Source organism: Sardina pilchardus, chromosome 20 (genome assembly GCF_963854185.1).
Source record: "Sardina pilchardus chromosome 20, fSarPil1.1, whole genome shotgun sequence".
NCBI lineage: Eukaryota > Metazoa > Chordata > Actinopteri > Clupeiformes > Clupeidae > Sardina > Sardina pilchardus.
In genome coordinates this window covers 16,041,368-16,056,367 of record NC_085013.1, presented here as the reverse complement: position 1 = coordinate 16,056,367, position 15,000 = coordinate 16,041,368, and the positions used below count along the sequence as shown (strand labels likewise).

The 15,000-nt window shown below is 47.1% G+C and overlaps 2 protein-coding genes across 4 annotated transcripts in view; one reads left to right on the top strand and one right to left on the bottom strand.

The window, feature by feature from the left end:
- trappc12 (trafficking protein particle complex subunit 12) overlaps nucleotides 1–5,368 on the bottom strand; it is a 21,628-nt gene extending 16,260 nt beyond the window's left edge. The window contains exons 1-3 of one of the 2 annotated variants that reach the window (XM_062523002.1): nucleotides 5,338–5,368; nucleotides 3,406–4,729; nucleotides 2,862–2,978 (exon numbers count right to left, since the gene is read on the bottom strand). In XM_062523002.1, coding sequence (XP_062378986.1) covers nucleotides 2,862–2,978; nucleotides 3,406–4,707 — 1,419 coding nt within the window. In that variant the 5' untranslated portion in view covers nucleotides 4,708–4,729; nucleotides 5,338–5,368. Of the gene's footprint in view, nucleotides 1–2,861; nucleotides 2,979–3,405; nucleotides 4,730–5,066; nucleotides 5,298–5,337 lie in introns of those variants that run through there. The other variant, XM_062523001.1, reaches the window with a different exon arrangement.
- Nucleotides 5,369–5,563: 195 nt separating this feature from the next.
- Nucleotides 5,564–15,000, top strand: part of eipr1 (EARP complex and GARP complex interacting protein 1) — a 31,592-nt gene continuing 22,155 nt past the window's right edge. For both annotated transcript variants that reach the window (XM_062523025.1, XM_062523023.1), the window contains exons 1-3: nucleotides 5,564–5,696; nucleotides 7,013–7,096; nucleotides 11,451–11,583. In XM_062523025.1, coding sequence (XP_062379009.1) covers nucleotides 5,655–5,696; nucleotides 7,013–7,096; nucleotides 11,451–11,583 — 259 coding nt within the window. In that variant the 5' untranslated portion in view covers nucleotides 5,564–5,654. The remainder of the gene's footprint in view (nucleotides 5,697–7,012; nucleotides 7,097–11,450; nucleotides 11,584–15,000) is intronic.

Here is a 15,000-nt window from a genome sequence, read left to right as displayed (position 1 = left end):
ATAAAGACAAGAGACTTGCTGGCATGAAAACTTGGTCTCCAGAGCTTTTTTCCATGTCAGGAAGGAAGAACTGGAAACCAAATTAAAAAACAAGACAGTACGAAACCCTGCTTTAGAATAACATGAAATGAAATGACGGTCTGCTCAAAACGAATCCAATCACTGTCACTGGCTCGACGGGGGCACCGAATGCCAGCCAGCCCTCAGCCTTGCCCCGCCTGATCCAGCGAGACGCCAGCTGCTCTGCTCAGGTTACATGGAGCATGGCATTGTTTCTGCGCGGCCGAAACCGTAGCACGATCAATACATCGATCAGTTGTTAAGCCCGTGTTTGTCCCTGTGCATGGCTGGGGGACGCTGGCCTTGTGGGAGCCATTGTCTGCCTGAGCGAAAGCCCACTGACATTTACTTACCTCCATCTCAACCTTCCTGCCTCCCCCTCTCTCATTCTCTCACTCTCTCCTTTCTCTATCCCTCTCTCCCTCCCTTTCTCTGTCCTCCCTCGTGCTCTTTCTCTCCTCTCTCGCATTCTCCCTCTGTCCTCTCTTCTTTTCTCTCTCTCACTCTCTCCATCCTAGCACACACCCACGCTCCAATCCGCGCCGCTGACGTACACACACTCTGGCGCAGGGCAGTATTTTAAGTCTGGCAGTCGAGCAGTCTGTGAGTGAGTGTGTGTGTGAGTGAGTGTGTGTGTGTGTGTGTGTGTGTGTGTGTGTGTGTGTGTGTTTCCAGGCCTTTTCCCTTGTGGCTAGGGCAAGAGCACACTTGGCTGTCTGCATGGGCCAGGTGTGTGCCTGTGTTTGTGCTGGTGTCTGTGTGACTGCGCCAGTGTGTGTGTGTGTGTGTGTGTGTGTGTGTGTGTGTGTGTGTGTGCGCGCCTCCAAAAACTGTGTGGGCAGTGGCCCGAGAGGGCACTCTGAAATATGCACACGGCAACTATGCATTATACATGCCCTCAGCTGGATTCTACATCTCCATCTCTGTCTCTCTCTCTCCCTCCATCCATCCCACCCTCCTCTATCTATCTATCTCTCTCTCTCTCTCTCTCTCTCTATCCTTTCACCTCTCTCTCTCCCTCGCTCTCTCTCTCCATCGTTCTCCTTCTCTCTCTCCGTTTCCAGCAGAAGTTTTAAATACCAGCGAGCAGGTCAGGGTGGCGTTGGGGGTCATGGCTCCTCCCCTGCTGATTAGAGGCGCACTGAAGGAGGCAACTTCCCAACTCTGACCAGCTCCACACACACACACACACACACACACACACACACACACACACACACACACACACACACACACACACACACACACACACACACACACACACACACACACACACACACACACACACACACACACACACACACACACACACACACACACACACACACACACACACACACACACACACACACACACACACACACACACACCCGAAGTAGAAAATCAAGGGAGTCTTTTCTCAAGCTGCCCCCGCACCCACCACCACATCCCTTTTGAGGGGCCGAGCCGACAACGAGGAGGAACTGGAACAGAGAGCCGTAATTGGCGAGAGGACCTGCGTCTACCGCAGTGGCCATTTTAGTGGTCGTCTGAACAACTGGGAGCCAGACGTGCGTAGAGAAGTGACAGGCTGTTTGTTATTTCTGCGCGGCGCTCCTGCGGAGAGAGCGGAGAGCGGAGCGTTGGGTGCCGCGGGGCCGACCCGGAGAGAGAGGGCCGAGGGGCTGGAGGGAGCCGGACCGATTTAGAAGCGCGCGGCCCGCGGGGAGAGGACGGCTGCTGGGATGGGGCAACACTTGAGCACACGCGGGGCTCCAGCACACCAGCCTCTCCATCTCTGTCGCTCTCTCTGTCTCGCTCTCTTTCACACACCCACGCACACACGCTGCTCATCTAAACACACACACACACACTCACCCAGACACAATCTACTACACACAGACAATAGGCATAGATGCACACACTTCTTTCTCACTGTCTTACGCCTAGACACGGTCATTGCTCTTCTGCCTGTCTTCCCAAAACATACACAATCACTAGCACACACACACCCACACACACACACACACACACACACACACACACACACACACACACACACACACACACACACACACACACACACACACACACACACACACACACACACACACACACACACACACACACACACACACACACACACACACACACACACACACCTCCCCACTCTCCCTCTCCTTGTAAGAAGGACGTGGGCACAGTGGGTAGGGCTGGGCTTCAGTGCCCGCGTCTGTTTGACAGTTCTGCTCCCGGGCAGCGCAGCGAGGCAGCCGCCCGCCCGACAGGAGCCACAGACTCAGCTGGGGAGTGGCGCTCTCAGCCCTCACCCAAGCCCCGGTGCCCTCATGCGCCCGCGCTGCCTCGCCACGCCGGGGGTGAGAGAACACCTCAAAATACCTGGAGCACAGTCAAGGGCACCGCGCAGACGCAGTGGGTTGTTGACGACAGAAATAAATAAATAATGGAAACGCTTCATGGGAATTGTTCGTCGTAATTGTGTGAAGCGGTGGCTGCAGCCGCTTTGGGACTCCTGTCAGTCATTGTGAGCAGAGGAGAGAAAAAAACAGCCTTCTGGTGCATTATACACGGTGAAATGTGAGTGTGAGAACAGTCTGTGAAAAAAAACATGGCATATGTGCGCAATGTCAAACGAAAATAGAAAGGGGACACGTAAAGGGGAAGGTGATTCAGCAGAAAGTCAAAACAGGCCCCACCCCCCCACCCTTCCTCCTCCCAAAATTAGCATATTCAAGCGATGCAACATTTCCCTTAAACAGCACCCTAATCACAGCCCCCATATCGGTGGAAGTTTGACTCACAATTAGCTGCTTGAGGCCCAGGAAGGACTGCTCCACGGAGCTGGCTGTAAGAACCTGACGCTTGGTTGCTGCCTGGTCTCCAAGGAACCGCAGCATTAGGTCCTTCACTGCATCACCCTGGAACAACAGGAACCTTTCACATTTCTACACACACTACTAGACTACACAATGACCAGCTATGAGCATCTAGCTTTTTCATTAACTAGTGAATCCTGATTGCATGATGTCATCCCTATTAGGCCTAGAAGAGAGACTTTGTTTGTGAATGGTCACCAATAAAGCTTTTTAATTTAATTTAATTGATTCGACTAATGTCTCATGCAGTCATAGAGGCTAACATTCCAGGATTCCACTCAGAATAGTAATTTGGTAACTATAATGTGAAATATACAAGAGGCTTAAGGTAATTCATTTGGTATGGTATAACTTTGAAGAAAAATATCCACAGTGAACAATGTAATGTAGGCATGTATTACCAGGCTTGTATCAAATACCATTTGGTGCACAGCAGCAAGCTTAACATCACCTCATGGTGCACACTCACCTGTAAATTGTCAAACTTCAGTCCTGGCATGGACAGACGCTCCCTCTCCACGTGCACTGTGTTCAACTGCTGGGTTGCCACGGAGATCAGCAGCTTCCTGGTCTCCTCTGAGGGCAGCCAGACGTCATAGCGCCGGTCAACCTCGCTCATGCTCAGCGCTGTGGCAAAGGGGTCATCGCTGCCTGAGAACACGGCCTGCAGCTTGGAGAACGGCGGGGTGGCTTCGGCCGCCGAGGGGGCCTTTGGGGTACTGTCTATTGGGGGGGCGGCGAAATAGGAGCTGGGCGTGGTGGTACCCTCCTGAGGAGCGGCGGCCGGCATCGCAGGAGCCGTGGAGGAGGAAGAGGAGGACGACACCTGCCGCTCAGGGGTGCCGGACGCTTTGGGCGACTCGGCGTTGGGGTTGCTGACGGAGATAAAGGAGGATGAGGTGGTGAAGGAGTCGAAGAAGTCCGAGGCGGGGTTGACACCGCCGTTGTCTGAGAAGAACTTGCTCAGGCTGGGACTGGGCTGGCACACGAGGGGCGCCAGTTTGCTGGGCGTCTCAGCGTTCCCACTGCCGCTGCTGAAGCTGGGCGACTTCACCAGCGTGGGCTGGAAGCCGTCCGGGACCAGCGTCTTGGGCGGCTGACCCTGGTTGAAGATAGTGCACACTGGGATGGGCTCCTCCTTGGAGGTCGGCTCGCTGGCCCCCAAATCTACTTCCTGAGCCACGAACTCAGAGCTGGGCGAGTCGTCTGGTGGCTGCACAGAGACAAGAGAAGTCTCTTTTTCGCCTTCCTGAGATTCATCTTCTTTCTTCGCCTCTATATTCTCTTCCACCACCGTCGTCCCTGCAGCTGTGAGAGACTCTTCCGGTGAGAGTAACTCCATCTTGATTTCAGTAGTGGTCTGCTCCTCACTGGCCTCAGGTTCTAATTTCTCTCCTACTCCCTCATCATCAGGCTCTTTGGGATCCTGCGTCTGACTCTCCTCAAACTGCTCCAGTAGAGAGTCCATGGGGACGACGTCGTCTTCCTCACTGTTATTAGGCGAGTCAGAAATCATGACACTCTCCATCATCTGGTCATTCAGTTTGTCCATCAAGCTGCCTGAGGCCAAGCTGTCATCCTGGGGAGAGCTGAAGGGCTCCCCGCCCAGGTCAATGCTCTCCTCAGGGAAGAGGACATCGCTGGCTGGGATAGTGGAGGAGGAGCTGGCCTCTGCTGGGGCAGCCACTAGATCCTGAGGTTTCTCAGGCTCAGCAACTTCTGTGATGTCCAATGTCACAGGCCTTTGTGCGGGACCCTCACTGCTATCCATGTCTCTGCCCTGTCAGCAAGACCTAATAAACGTCAGAGGTAAACAAAAAAATATGGTAATTAGTCTACATATGAGGATAAATAGTGCTTTCCCTTTTCCAGAGAAAATGACCCTGATGACCTAAAGGCTTCTGAAACGTCATATCAATATTTTACAAAAACGTCCATCACAATTAAGAGCCTTGCACCGAAACATTTATTCCACTAGATCCATGCAGAACTCGTCACAGCATGATTCAACCAGATATTGTTACATCAGCTAGCGAGCCTTATGGCTAGCTTCATTCAAATTCAGAGGGACTGACAGAATAAAGAGCAAGTGGTTTATGAACAGATGTGAGTCCTTTGGCAAAATCATACCCTTTCACTGAATGTGCACCAAGATGTCTCAATCCTTGGCAATGATTTTCATGCTGACATTAACTATGCTAACGTTATCGCTGGTAATGTTACGATGGAAGTGAAAGATTTCTCTCAATCCTCAACCCTCAACATAATAGATTGTTAAACAAAAGACAGTAATAGGCAGGGTTATAAGCCAAGGATTCAATAAGAACACTGAATTGAAAAAATATTTCATAATCAGCAGCAGTCACACGACATTTATCAAAGCGTAAACAATCGCATTTACCTTTGCTTGAGGAGGATGACAGCGGTGCAAGAGTACGCATGCGTGAAATACCAGGAAGTAGTCTAGATGGTGTCCGACATGGGACAATTTCTACGTTTAAATTACTTTAATATTCTCATAGGATTTACGTACGTTTCTGGATGTGCACGCGTTGTTTGAAGGACCATCTACGTCCATAATTTCGAACTATTACTCCGACAAATTACGAAACGCCTTTTTCGTTTGCGGAAAACAAACAGGAATAATTGATTCATTTACCCGTGGTTGTGTTGTCAAATTGTAATGCTACCTATGTTCCTAAATTAAAATAGTTCGAAATGGAAGACGATGCACCTGTTATTTATGGTCTTGAGTTCCAGGTAATGTATTTACAACATATTTTCCTGACACCGCTTTGAAATGATCAAGATAATCATAGAGAGAGTTGCATGGGCTAACTAGCACTGACGTTAACATAGCTTGCTAAAGTTGCTGTGCTAACGTGATAATTTAAAATGCTACACTGATTTGTGGAGATATTTGCGAAAAACTGTGGGTTTAGCGTTCGGTTGCAGTTTCGGTACAATCCTTTTAAGGTTTTTGCTGTCCCGATAGCTAAGAAATACTGTTTCAGTGGGTGCCTTGTTACCTACCAAGCCATACCAGTGCATATTTAGTATTATACTTTAACTAAACTATAATGTATTGCGTTTAAAGATGCATGAGGAACATTAAGAGGCATTTCACCCAATGCCGGTGTTTTGAAGTGTATGGTGCATTTGTATGGCATGGTTATTTACGTTGTAACTCGTTGACAGTGTGGTCAGTACAGTGAATGATGCCTACCAGAGGTGGGAAACTCGACTTCAAGTCCTAGTCCTACCTTCTCTCTGTGCACCTAGACCTAGAACATGTGACTGTGCTGAGAGCTGTGCTATTTAGAATCAACTAAATAATTAAAAACTATGTGGCAGAACAGGGACTTTCCACAACCACAGATTCAGATGTGATACAGATTCAGCAAACCTACTTGAGTCTGAGATCAGATTCAGATTCAATTTTATTGCTGTCTCAATTGATATTCACATAGGCCTAAAAAGGAGCGAAATTGTTGTCCCCTCTTGATCTGAAACAGTTTAATAACAGATAAGAACAGCAAAAACAGAAAAATAAAAAAAATAATCATCCATGATAGTGAAGATAATCAGTAATTCTGATTCATGTTCTGTTCAATTCATAGGTCTCAGGTCTCTTTCCACTATGTATTAATCAAGGACCATGCACTCATAACCTAGGTCCTTGATTTTATATACCTGTGGAAAAGGACTATGAATATGAATCTTTGGATCTTGATTGTGATATGGTCTACATTATGATGGATAGAATAGCCTATATTAATAATAGGCCTATTGAAAATAATTATTATTATGATTATGAGTAGTAGTAGTAGTAGTAGCCGCCTAGTAGTTGTTGCAGGCTTATTAGTTGTAGTAGTAATAGTAGTAGTAGTAGTAGCCTAGTAGTTGTTACAGTCTTATTAGTAGTAGTAGTAGTAGTAGTAGTAGTAGTAATAATAAGCTAACGGATGGAGGTGAATACACAATGTCCATGACTGCCGTCATCACAGTACATGGTGTCATCACTTGTGGTGATAGGCTGTTCATTGTAATTTATCAATCTGTGTGACTGTCTGCAGGCCCGGGCGCTGACAGCACAGACAGCTGAGACAGATGCCATAAGATTCCTCGTGGGCACACAGTCACTCAAATTTGACAATCAGGTACAGTTGATGGGATATGTGGGAGGAATTCATGGTAAATGAAATATGTTTATAAATATACAGTCCATTTTCAGAGTTATTTTCCTGTTTTGCAAAGTGCATGTTTGTGATTATGTGTTTTTGCTGTTTTGATTCTGATATACCTCGTAGATATTACTAATTAATTACTAATAAAATTATTCTTAGTTGCTCTAACTTTCCAATGTGTTTCGAATATTTCTCATAATGTCTGAAACATTTCTCTGCCATGCCCTTGAACTTTATTCAGACCAGATAAAAAGCTCACTTGTCACCACTCCAAAATAAAAGTCTTTACAGAACACCAGAGTTGGCCCCTGATCAGTCATGAAGGCGTCATAAATGTGCCCACTGGGATTAGCTCCCGTTCATTGTGGAAGGGAGTGCAGGGGCAACACAGATGCACTGGAAAGGTTATTGAGAAGCAGCAGAGGGAAATGACCAATTAAGCCCAAGCAGCACGCGCCATAATCCACGAGATGATAAAAACCGTCCCGGGCTTTATCCCCCCTCTCATCTGATCCCCTCTGTCCCCATACTTCCCAGCAGCCCTTCCATCATATCTAGCCCCAGGATTAGTCACCAGCCCTCTCTATCTCATTTACCTGGCAGTGGCAATTACTGCTCCCCAGAGGAGCTGCTCATTTTAGAGGCTTTTGGGAAAGCTGGATAATGCTAGCCTGAGGGACTGAAGAAGCAGGGGCTTTCGGTTCGTTTTTTATTATTCTGGTTTGTGTGTGTGTGCGCGCCTCTCTCTCTCTCTCTCTCTCTCGCGCTCTGTGTGTGTGTGTGTGTGTGTGTGTGTGTGTGTGTGTGTGTGTGTGTGTTTTGTGTCACTGGCTATATGTCAGTGGCTATATGTCAGTGTGTGCTGTGAAAGACAGCTAGAGAGACGAGCCGCAGGACAGGTGCAGGGCTGTTGTGGTAGACTAAGCCTCACCTCCTGTTGTTGTTAATTGGCTATAAGCTCTCATTTCAATTCTGAGTGTGGTGCTGCCCGCCTGTGTGACTGTCTGTCGTGCATGAATGTTTGACATTGCGCTGCCTTTGAGGTCCGCGTGCTTGAGTGGCAGAGACAGATGATATAATTGGCCAAAAGTGAGACGGGTCAATAACCAGGCAACGAGGAAACAGGCAAAAATGAGAGACATGTCTGTCTGCAATTTGCGCCTGCATAATTTGGCAGGAGAATAACTTTGGGCTTTATGGGATCACTGTCACTTCAGTCACATATCACAAGCATAGTTAGGCCTGTTTTTAGATCTCCAATTGAGACTGTCTCAAAGAAAATACTCATCTGACATCTCATTTAAGAAGATTGGTTTAGCTGCTCTTTCACTTTCACTTTCCTGTCCACTCTCGGCTGGAGAAGTTAAGCAATAGTATGGTAAGACATTAGTTACATTATTTCAGACCATATTGCTTATTGGCTTAACTTTTCAACTTAATTTGTACTGAAATCTCCAGGAAGGGACTTCGCCACGTATTTGCTGATTCTCTGGTCTTGTGGGGCAGTTTCTGCTGCAGTGCTGCTTCCTGGCATCCCTGTCAGTGGCCATCCTCTGACATCAGGCCTCACTCAGAATTCTATGTGTTGGCCACTTCCTTGGCCTGGTCATTAGAGGCCGATAGCCTCCGGTCTCAATAACCGAGAGAGAGAGCTCTCAGCCACTGTTCCCTGCTTGGCCTTCTAGCCTTATTAGTTCATCTAATTGGCAGTGGGGAGGGCTGTGGGGTTGGATGGGAGGGGTGGACCTGGCTGGGCTGGGCTTGGGTGGGGTGGGGACAGTTCAACAGACTTAATTTAGCCCTCCTTCCACCTCCTCTCCCCGTGATGGCCACTCCAGCCGCGGTAGCGAGTGGAATAATGATGCCGGTCAACAGGGTGGCCCGTGTGGCATGAGAGGCGGCCACTAATGTGATGAAACACTCCTGCCGCGCTCCTCGCGCCACGTCCCGCCACCCGGCAGGCCACGCGTACTGTCATCCCCGGGACTAAAGAGCTCTAACTAAAGAGGCCCCAAAGTGGGGGCCAGTGTCCCACCTGATTTTTATCCCCGCTCTCTCCTCGCCGGTAATTAATATGGCTGGGAAGGAGGCCCAGGCGGTGGAGAGGGATGACTCACTCCACATCTCGGCAATAAGAGGGAATAAATCAGGATGGGAGGGGTGGGTGGGGTGAGGTGGGGTTGGGGGGCTTAGCCATAGCCCAGTTCATCCGGGGCCCTATTACAGGGCCTTCTTTTCCCTCCAATTATCCTGTCCGGCCATCGGAATTTATTTGTATTGCTCCCCGCCATAAAATTATAACTTTGCCTAATAATTTTCATTCAGTGCGGTCCAACCCAAGGTTAATGGTTTCCCCTCTCTCTGACTTTCAGCAGGCTGTGCAGTGAGTGGATGAGGGATTGTGTGTGTGTGTGTGTGTGTGTGTGTGTGTGTGTGTGTGTGTGTGTGTGTGTGTGTGTGTGTGTGTGTGTGTGTGTGTGTGTGTGTGTGTGTGTGTGTGTGTGTGTGTGTGTGTGTGTGTGTGTGTGTGTGTGTGTGTGTGTGTGTGTGTGTGTGTGTGTGTGTGTGTGTGTGTGTGTGTGTGTGTGTGAGTGAGTGTGTGTGTGTGTGTGTGTGTGAGTAGATGCACTGATGCACCTACCTGCATGAGGTGTTGTCAGGTGCAGCCCTCTGGGGCTACAACTCATCACATTTCCCCCCGTTTTGGTTTGTTTGTTGATTTGTTTGTTTTGATGTCTTGGGCATCGGCATGAAGCCCGGCGATCGTCACACTTTTACCAGGTGCTGGACGTCCCCAAACACCCATAAAGACAGGGGCTGCAGGAATGCATAATTTGTTTTTGTTTTGATGGGAGTTGCGTTCCCATTGGTCGTGCTGTAAAATCTGTTTTATTGTGCCTCTGCGTCACACGCCAGTCGAGGTACAGCCACAGCTAACTTGTGCCCAGAGCAGACATTCATATTTATTTGTGTGTAATGCAGCTAATAAGCTGTTCTCACAAAAAAAGCACAACAAGAATATATTTAATTCAAGCTGACAAATTTGGTAAGTTTTGTTCAGTCAGCATGTTATGTCTCACATTATCCGCTTATTGTCTTTTTAGGCCTCGAAGCAGAAGGGTAATTTATTCGGATGAAGATGTGAGATCCCATACACTGCATGCTCATATCTTACCTACTAGACCTTTTATATTATTATTGTCTCTTTATATAAGCTGTCTCTGTTAAAAATCTTGCTAACATGCTAACTGGTATATTCTTATATAACTGGTATCTTCTGATATAACTAGGAGTTGTTCTTGCATCGCACTACTGTATGTTCCAGACTAGAACACAGATCTACATGGTTCATATCCTGGATGGTTATTGGGAGCTGCATATATTTGTAGCTTATCCTTCATATGACCACATACCATCAAAATGAACTTGAGGATGATGCCAAAATAAGTTTCCTACAAAGCACATGCATCCAAATTGGGAAGACATTGGTGATTTATGATGTAAGCCATTCCACTGCTCCTGCCAGTTTGCTTGCTGGTTGGAGTTCTGTGTGGCCTCATTTCTCTACCCCTAAACCTCAGCTCTTTCAGTGTGGACCGCTTAAAATGGCTCATTCAACAATGTGTACTGCATGTTTGTAAGCACATTGGTAACTGTGCGTAGAGCCTTCTTGACAGTTTTGGTCCGTCCACTCTCATTGGACTTTGTCCAGTTGGAGGGATAAAGCTGGTCGCTGATATAGCAAAACAGTTGAAGACTGATGTGGCCCTTTCAATCTGTTTCTCACCAATATCCCACCCCAACCCGCCATCCACCACCGTGGAATGTCTTGCATAACTTGTGAATGTTGCATCCTTTCAAAGGATGCATTTAATGGCCCCTTCAGAAAGGCTGTCTCGACAGAGGTAAAGAGGAGCGGCGGGGAATGTGAAGTCTGGCGAAATCCAAAGCGACGCCTGCGTCTAAGGCTGCACTGACGGCCATATTAAAGGCAGTGTCTCCTTGCCAAGCCAGGGCTCTTTGAACTGCTGCGGGGCATGCATGCTGTGATGTGGGGGAGTTTCTAATAGTCTCTCTCTCTCTCTCCCTCCCTCTCTCTCCATCACTGCCTCCCTCCCTTTCTCCTCCTGTTTTTTTTTCTGTCCATTTCTCCTCTCTCTCTTTTTTCCCTTTTCTTTTCATCTCTGTGTCACTCGCTCTCCCTTCCTCTCCCTTGGCTCTGGTCTCACCCTCTGTGTCAGCACTCCCTCTCTCTATTCTCTCCTTCATCCACCTCTCTCTCTCTGTCGTTCTCTCTTTCTCCTTTCCTCTGTCTGTGTTCCCCCAGATCCACATCATTGACTTTGATGATGAGAATAACATCATTAATAAGAGCGTCCTCGTGCACCCTGCCGGGGAGATATGGCACATCAGCGCCAGTCCTGCCGACAAAAGTGTGCTGACGACGTGCTACAACAAGAGTGAGTGCCTGCTGTCCCCGTCTCACACACTGCTCCAGCTCGTCTCATCCCATCCCCTCCCCGAGCCAGGCTCATTGGCGTCTCACTCCCCGACTCTGCTCTGTGTGTGTGTGTGTGTGTGTGTGTGTGTGTGTGTGTGTGTGTATGTCTGTGTGTCTGTGTGTCTGTCTGTCTCTTCCTGCTTGCATCCTCCCATGAGCACCCAGTTGTCTCTATCAATAGAATTAATGTGGAAAAAATGGAAGAAATGTAACACGTATAGACTGACTGACAACAAGACAAAGAGACGGAGGCTCCACAACAATTAACAGCGTTCAGTGGCAGTGGGAGAGAGAGATCACATTTTAATTGTTCCCAAATATAGTCTCGCTGGAGTCACATGACCTCCGTGGAGTATATTATTCAGCTCTTGTGCCAATATGCAGGAGTCAGTGACATCTTCTCATCCAGTTTAGCCTTTCAGTATCTCCAGTACAAACAGCTAAATATTTACAATTTTACTTTTCTCCACCTGTAAAATGCTAGTAAAATGCATTCCATTGGCTGAAAAATATTGCGGAGGTTTGGAGAATCAAAATAATTATCTGGAGTGCTGTAATCTATTCTGATCACTCTTAAATGGATTTGTGTAACAAAATAGATATTCCCCTGGAACCCATGCGTATCAAAATTATTGTAGCCCTCTCATTTAATACTGGACCCTATTCATTTCCCAAGGTGATGGCTTTAAAGCCTCCTGTGTACTACAGTAGTTTTATTTTACACCCAACAAGGTATTTATGTATGTATTTCTTCCATGCTGAGTGTCTCCAAATCCTTGAGAGTCCTTGGTCAGTGAGGTCAATGCTTGAGGGATGGTCCTTAGGCAGTGCGGTCAATACTTGTGCAGCTCCACAGGCTTTCTGTTGAGTTTAGGTTGCCATGGCAGTAGCTTCATTTTTGTGGGTTGTTAACCTTTTTGTGTTGATTTTTATTGTTGTCTTGGAAGCTCTTAAAAGCCCAGTTAGAATCTCTGGCAGAGGCTGAGGAGGATTTCATATCTGCTTGGATTTCATGGTGTCCATGGTGTCCTCTCTAGCAAACTGAGGATCTTCAGGCGAAGCATAACGATACATCACACTGATGATTAGTTGGTTTTGGGCATGGTTATTTTATTTTATTCTATGCCAAACCCAGATAAGATTTTTCTTTGCTTCAAAAAACATATTTTTCCAAAAATCGAAATAGACTTCATAACCCAGGCTGATTGAATGTTTCAGTCACAACTGGCTAGAGTGTCGACGCAGTGCTTTTTATTCTACAACCCTCAAACACATGTTGTGGTTATGGATATGACATCTGATTGTAGTTTGGAAGTCCGTCTTGACCGCAAGGTGACTTGTAACTGCTGTAATCTCAGCACTTGTTCCATCCCACTCACTGTGTTTGCGGTCAAGACACATTCTCTTGTCAGATTCCTAACATCTCCATTTGCTGCAATCTCGTAGATAATTACCCCGACTAATTATTGCTCTCTGCCCACGTTTAGCTATTTTCTGATTGGCAACTCAAAACCCTTTTGTCTCGTATCATTACTGTGATCGTTACTGGATGGATGGATGACCTGGAGAATTTGTCATATTTATACCCAAATGGAACAGGAAGGCTTGGGTGCCAACTTAAGTTTCATTGACACTCATAGGAGCTATTGTAATCGTTCAATTCAGTTGTCACTATTTCTTTGGGTGCCATTAATTTTTGACACCATCCTGAGGAAATTCATTTTCATTTTTTTCCCCCTTTAATTCATTTACCGGCATTAAAGCTTATGGTTTTGTCAATATCTCGAGTGACAGATTGAGACTTTAACCAGCAAAGAGTTTTCAACGGTCCCCTTTGCTCAGATTGAACTTTATCAGGGGTGCCAGTGTTAATAGAGGACACTGTATAGTCCTCTGTCCACATTTCCAGTTTTCACTCATGAGGGATGTCAAGAGCTTTTAGCTGCCTACATACATGAGGTGGTGTGTTTCCATTGCATACACATACACTCACGCAAATGTGTAGATACTGTAGGTCCCAATGCAGTGTTTCTGCACTATGGAAAAAGAACACACACAAACGGCCCAAACCACTTCCCCAGACTCTGTCACACTGGCGGCCATGCTAATGGAACATGTCACATTTTGGCACTCCCTCCATCGCCGGAGTTGCCACGAGGCAATTAAAAAATTAAATGAACAAGAAGAAATGATTTGGAGGAAAAATGTAATTAAATTTTGAGTTTATTAGAGACTGACGCCCGTGGCCTTGGCTGGTCTCTGACAATCCAAATAATGGCTAACCCATACATGCGTATACATATGCGCCATACCCCCCCCCCCCCCCTTTTCTCCATCTCTAAAGAGTAGAAATGAAAACAAAGAAGCCGAGTGTGTGCGTCTCTCCTCTGCGGGCCTCATTGTGACGAGGCAGATACGGCGAGATGTCAGAGCAGAGTTCAAAAGCGAAATGTAATTACCGTGACATCCAATCTAATGGAGCGGGCGCGAGTCAAAGGCGCCGGGTGCCCCCACATCACCCGCTATTCCACCCCCCCACCACCACCACAAATTCCAATCCGCTATCTGATCAGAGCGAGCACCACGCTGACTGAAGTGTCATCGCCCCACATCGGCGCAGTTCTGCCAAAAAGAATACGCTAAAATAGGAATGGTGTTTGGAGCTTCCTTAGTTGTGTGTGCAGTGAGGGCTAGTAGTTAGCAGTAGAAGTCGTAAGCTATTGTCTATGATGGGAGTTTTTGGTGAAAAGCTTTTAGCAGAGCCATGTATAGATGTTTTATTGTGATGACCGAGATATAGCACATTCCCATTGATGGTAGAAGTTGTTCTAAAAGCAGAAGAGGTCTGCTTGTGTGTGATCAAAGCCTTAGATGCAGCAGCATTTATTGATGATGGCTTACCTGGAGTCACCAGAGACATGTTCATGAAAGGGAGTCTCATGCGGCTCCCACCAGAGAGCATGCATGCCCACACTGAGGTGCAGAGCACAGGGCTGCACACACACACTTACACAACAGGCCTCTAGGGGGAGTAGACTCACAGATGTATGCCTCAGATGGGCTAGTTACTGAGGTGGCTGATATCGACTGACACACGCACACACACACACACACACACACACAATATATATACACATGCACACATACAAAGAAATACACACCGGTACTGAAAGAACATGTAAAACTCACCAAGCAGACATATACTTGTTTATCTAAGAGGACCATTGTTGGCATGCCCGATACTCTGGCTGTGATAAAGCCCCTTATGAACCATAAGTGTTTTTGTGCTGCACAAGGGGATTGTCAGTAAACTTGGTTCAAAGCTGAAGTTGTTTTCTAGAGATTTTTAGATTTCACATTTATCACCCATGGAGTT